Raw genomic sequence first — 6,125 nt, forward strand, 5'->3', positions numbered from 1 at the left:
GCTCCCCCCCTGCGTCCCCGGCTACTCCCCTGCGTCCCCGGCTACTCTCCTGCGTCCCCGGCTACCCTCCTGGATCCCGACTACGTACCGCGCTGCCAGACTGACCACGTCTTCGCCTTATCCTCAGCCTAAGATCCACTTCGGACTCCTACTACTACGCCAACCACAGGTGCGTTTCAGCTAGAGATCACGGTTATTACAGCACCTTTACAAATCAATGCCCCCACTACTGCCCGAGGATTGCACACGATGTACCAGAGGGCTGCATGCTGGGCACCAGGGTTATAGATGAAGAAGGCTGGAGGTTATATGGTGCATTAGATCATAGGTCTATTTTAACAATTGTTCTCCAATAACTCAAAATCAGACACAGGAAGTGGATAGAAAGATTTTATTTAACAATTTGAAAAACATACCGTTCTCGATTCTTACAACTGTATGCTCACCAGGACTTTGTCTTTTCAATAAGAAAACAAAATGACAGAAAGCAGGACATGGCGGGAGGAAAAAAAAAAAAATATATCGATAAAACAGAAGATAAAAGGTCACCGATCTGTTTCATTACTTTTCAGTCTTGGCAAAAGCACAGCTTCAAATACATGGAATTTCACGGATTTGTACCCCAGATTGCACGCCCCACGGGAACCGTTCCACCTGGGAATTCTGACGCTTAGGCAGTGAGGAGCAGCTAATGTCGGGGTCAGCGAGAAGAAAACGTCTTCCCCCTGAAAAGAGAGAAAGAGAAGAATCAGTTCTGCTGTTCAATAAAATAGAGCCTAAAGTGTTTTAGCGATTAGCTTTGTGCATGGGTCCTGTATTCAATTCTCACAGGGGGAACTGCATGGAGTGTGAAGGTTCTTTACCTACCCAGATACAAAATACTTGTATACTAAAATGACAAGCCTATCAAAAGCCACCACATTCATTTCACCTGCTTGTTATGAAAGCAGGTGATATGCAGCGCCGACCCTTTAGCAAGGCAGCCTGAGGCTTTTGCCTCATGCACCATCTCTTTCGGCTGCTCCCTTTCTGGCCAAAGCGTCCCGGGTTGCTATGAGCCGGGCTGGGTGATGCAGAACCTGCGGAGGGCAGCGGCACTCTCGTGTCAGAACCTGTTTAGCGCACCCCCCCCAACAGAGAGTAAAACCAGATAGGGAGTCCAATCCTTCCCCACTCTATCCAAAACCAAAGTTTTTAGCGTTAACTCCTCTGTGCATCCGCACGAGTTACAGAACCCCCGGGCTGGCCAATTAAAATGCTGCCGAACCCGAGCGATGGTGTTAGCGGCCGCTGGAGTGGAGCTAAGTGAAGCAGACTGGAGTTATGCTGTAACTTGTACTTTGCAAGACTTAAGAGGACTATGGGCTAAGTGTTTTTCCCCTTAGTTGTCCTAAGGGTGACGGGAGGACATATACTAGAGTCCTCCCGTGACCCAAAGCTCAGTATACGGAGGCCACCGCAGCCGGGAAGGATCCTGACAATGCTGTGGAGATCCACCCAGCTGCCCGAGTGGCATTGGGCTCTGCCTATCTAGAGGCAGTGGGGTAACTGACAGTCACGGCTCTCTGCAGGGAGATGATCGAGAAGTGAGCGAGCGCCGGTATGCATTCGCTCACTTCCTGATCTATAGAGCCGACGTGTGACAGTTTAAATGTCACACATCGGCACGAACTATGAGAATGAGTGATTTTCACTCGCCTCGTAGTTCTCCTTTAAACCTTGTTCCAGTTCAATAAAGTTTGTAGAGTTAAAGGAATAAAAGCTGAATGATGTTTGTGCATACCACCGACATAATAACTAAGCAAACATAAAACATCCCTGACCACAAAAACTATGTGCTGATAAGATCTGTATCACCTTTGACAACAATGGCAGACAAACTTGGCCAATGTCCCGAGTACAGAAACCTTTCAGGGTGCAGAATGAGGAAATGATGATTTTGGGTATACAAGACTTATTATCTTCCTGACAGATCAGTTCTGGAGAACCTGCACTTTATCCTCCAATGACAATCACTGCAGATGTATGAACAGTCATATCTTGATATTATGCACCTGTAGACAGCAACTGGAACCCAGCTGAGCCCCTTCCCTTCCTAGTCTGTATAGTTGCAGAGTTTGATATTCTGCTTTTCTTGCGATTCCCTCACCAACTACAAAAGGTATCCCTAATCACTTCTCTCGCACAATCTGTTGCTGCTCCTCAGCGTAATACCCGAGGACCTCTACAATTAAGCCCAGTCTTGTGGGAGAAAAGCCCCCCGGGTCCCAGGCTTCCTCCACTGACTCCAGACAAAGCAAACTCCCTGTTCACTTTGTATCAATAAAGATTGCCAGCATTTGAATCTTACACAAAGTGCTTCCTTCTCTTGTGGATTTGTATGGCACCTGGGGCAGAGGACGAGCCCCTGCTGGCATCCAGCACCTGATATTTCAGATAATGACCTGATCATGGGCTTAAGAGCAACACATTTTACGCTGTTAGCCCCTGGGGATATGTTCATAAACATCTGATGGTATGGGGAGTTCTGTAACAGTGCTATGTCTGTAAGCTACCCTGACAGATACAGCAGTAAGGAACCGATCATCAGCATGGTTCCTGATCATGTGACTACTATGACAGCCAGTCAGAGCGAACACATGGCTTTGTTTACAAGTCCGGACAGAAATCTTCTAAGCTGATATCTTCTTCATAATCGATTCTCAGCAAATGTTCTACAGAACTTGACTATGGACTATACACATTGTGCTACCCCAATGGGGCATAACAGTTTTATATAGATGAGAGTTTATATAGATTGTTTCTCTATACCATTTTCTATGGACGTTTTATATGTTAGTTCCTATGCTGCCATCTAGTGGCCTTTCTTGGTATCAAACATGTTCTGTGTTCCCTTTGTGATGTATTTCCTCTGTATGTATGCTCCACCCTTCTTGTTGGTCAGTACTTCCTGTGTCATGGCCACAGCTAACAGCCACATGTAACAAGGACACATGTATTCTGCATAGTACGCTAGGAAAAGCATCATCTTTTGACCGCATAATACTGAAAACCATCAGCTGTATCCTGTTGTCTGATGTACAGAATAAAGCAACCCTTGTGAACGAAACGGTATTGGCAAGTTCAGCTATCTGACAACGATTGTCCTCAGTGATTGAATCTGCTTATACAGGCCAGGCATAGAGGTCTCAGCAAGGGATATATCGCTATCACAACAGTCGGAGTCAGAATACACATCTAACTCAGTGTTATGACTAGGGTTGCCACCTGTCCAGGATTCACCCGGACAGTCCGGGTTTTGAATGCTGTGTTTGGGTTTCATGGCAGCAGAAACCCGGACACAAGATGTCAGGCAGGCAGGGGCAACCAAAATTAAGATAAGGGCTACTGGCCCCTACTGAAAATAGTCTCAACTGTGATAGTTACATATGAATAAGCCATGACTCATTCTCCCAAAAAAAGTCAGCACGTCGCTAGAGTGTTCGGGTTTCGCTTAAAGAAAAGGTGGCAACCCTAGTTATGACAGGGGAAGCTGTCCTGTAGTGCCGTCCTAGGGTGACAGTGTCCTTCAATAGATACAGTAAAGAGAGCGTTGTCACCCTAAGACAGGAAGTGTGTTACTGGCAGGATCACCAGGTGAAAACAAAAAGGAGGAAAAAAAGCCAAAAAGAAAACGAATGCAGCCACCTCATCTATTCTTAGGTTTAGATACACTTTAATGGATAGACCCGAATGGTTGCGACACTAAATGACACTTACGTTATAGTCTTCATTTCTTTCTTTTCTGCGTCGGGACGAGCTCGGTTCAGGACCTTCAGGAAGTCGGATGTCTTGGCTCTCATGCGGGTGTGGATGTAAGCCTGGTGGGAAAGATATATAATGAGAAAAACAGAAGACGATCCGGAACACGTACTGAAGTGCGAGTACAAAGAACTGCAATCAGTAATCATCACGATCTCAAACAATTCATCCCCACAGCTACCTCCTCATGTATCACTGGCCCCTCCCTTTTAGATTGTAAGCCCTCAGGGGCAGGGCCCTCCTTACCATCTTGTCTTGAATTGTATTGTGATTGTAATGTCTTCCTTATATTGTAAAGCGCTGAGCAATATAAATCCTGTATAATAATAAATTATAATCATCACAGTCACCAATTATATACCGTTTCCCCGAAAATAAGGCCTAGTACTATTTTTGGGAATTGCTAAAATAAGACCTAGTTGTGACCATTCCCAGGGACGGTGGTGGCATAAGGGGGAACCTGAAGAGCTGCGGGAGAGAATCAGCGATGCCAACGCATGCCAGCGCTAGAGGAAGCGAGGCGGCAGCGGAGGGAGCAGAGCCGCATAAGTCGATGTTTCCTCTATAGCGCCGGCTCCTGTCACAGGCGGAGTGATACCAAATGCACTCCACCTGCGAGGCATCGATAGTGAAAGCGCTCTTCGCCCATTCTGGCCAGCGATTGGTTAGCAAATTGCTCGTGGAAAGGTACGGCACCCCTGATTGCCCTGATCACCATATTTTTGTACATGAATAAGTGTGGATTGTTGTAAATAAAAAAAAAATAAAAAAATAAGACCTCCCCCGAAAATAAGACCAAGTGTGTTTTTTTGAGCCAAAAAAAATATAAGACAGCGTCTTATTTTCGGGGAAACACGGTAGTGGAGTTTTAGTACAGTGAGGACGTCCAGGGTCTGATACACGAATAGGAGCATTTCCAATTGTTGTAAGGCCGTATATACACACAGATCAATATATAGATATAGAATTTGTAGCAGACTGCTGCATGATATTCTGCCATGACACACTCCTGACAGCTAAATATTGGAAATCCAGCTCTTTTTGGATAGAATGGGGGAGAGTTATGTCCTCCATCATGTTTTTATTACAGCATATACTCCCCCTGAGGAGGAGATTTGCCCTCACTTCCTGTACCCGAAACACAACAGGAATCCCCACCAGTCCACTTTAACATATTACTACAGGAGATTCACCAGAGCTACCCAAAGCAAGTGAAAATATCCCAAATTCTAGTCTCCAACCCTCACAGCACCACATGGTGTGGGGACAGGTGCACTTAAGTTTAGATCTGGAACCCATAACCCCGAGGCAGCTTGGACTTCTTACCTTGGAGCACTTGATGTGGTAATGCAGGTAGTCCCGGAATGTGTGAATGAGATTGATGGTGTTATCCTTTGCGTTGGCATTGGTGTGACGAGGAAAGAGCACTGCGGGGATGAAAATGAGAACAGTTAGAATATTGAAGATGGATGACAATGGACAACGACAGGATTTCTATTACAGTGGATGTTTAACCTGCTTTTATGATGCCTTCCCTGATTCCTCCCACCCCCCCCCACCCCCCCCATCATAATTCTATTTTTTCTTTTCTTTTTAAATAAAACCTTTCCATTTTCATTACATACCTGACCTAAGACCCAGTGAAGTCATCACTGGGTCTCTGTGCAATGCAGGCAGGTCATGGCTGGTTGGAGGGGCCGGCCGGGTGCTGTACAGAAAACATCACAGCCCCCTGCCCCAGTACATTCTCAGGAGCCCTCAGTCCTGATGCAAGCAGCGGTAAAAAGTTATGCAAATATCAAAAATTGCTTGATGAGATGGATCTGGAGGAGGGGGTGTCAGTCTGCAGGAGGGGGTGTTGCAGACTGCAGGAGGGGGTGTCAGTCTGGGGGAGGGGGTGTTGCAGACTGCCTAGGTAATGCCAACTTGGGATGCTGAGCTTCCATGATGCCAAGAACTGAAATCCAATGAATTAAAGGGGCGGGCCAGTAATAGGCTGGAGAGGACTAAGACGAAACCTAAAAAGTGTCTTCTAGGACTCCCCAGTCTAGATCAGGTTGGGTGAAGGTGGTGCATGCTTACCAAACGTGATATACCCGATGTTGTCTCCCACTGCTGCGTCTGTGTCCTTTAACTCCAGAGGAGGTTCTCGATGGCTGAACAAAACCTGAGGTGCTGTGTGACTGGCGCGGCGTCCTTCCTTAAACTCCTGCACAAAAATACCACAGTGAGGACAATGCACAAGACGTCACGGATGGAGCCATGCAAACTGTTCATACAAATGACTCCCGTTGTATGGGTGGGGGGGGGGGGGGGGGGGGAGC

General features: G+C 46.5%; 1 protein-coding gene across 1 annotated transcript in view; it reads right to left on the reverse strand.

Annotated features, from left to right (window-relative positions):
- Positions 1–374: 374 nt before the first annotated feature.
- Positions 375–6,125, reverse strand: part of ARPC2 (actin related protein 2/3 complex subunit 2) — a 24,802-nt gene continuing 19,051 nt past the window's right edge. Inside the window, exons 7-10 of the mRNA XM_018552590.1 lie at positions 5,884–6,010; positions 5,128–5,228; positions 3,760–3,860; positions 375–725 (exon numbers count right to left, since the gene is read on the reverse strand). Of these exons, the coding sequence (XP_018408092.1) occupies positions 701–725; positions 3,760–3,860; positions 5,128–5,228; positions 5,884–6,010 (354 nt within the window). The 3' untranslated portion in view covers positions 375–700. The remainder of the gene's footprint in view (positions 726–3,759; positions 3,861–5,127; positions 5,229–5,883; positions 6,011–6,125) is intronic.

This window comes from Nanorana parkeri, unplaced genomic scaffold, assembly GCF_000935625.1.
Source record: "Nanorana parkeri isolate BGI_ZX_2015 unplaced genomic scaffold, ASM93562v1 scaffold92, whole genome shotgun sequence".
NCBI lineage: Eukaryota > Metazoa > Chordata > Amphibia > Anura > Dicroglossidae > Nanorana > Nanorana parkeri.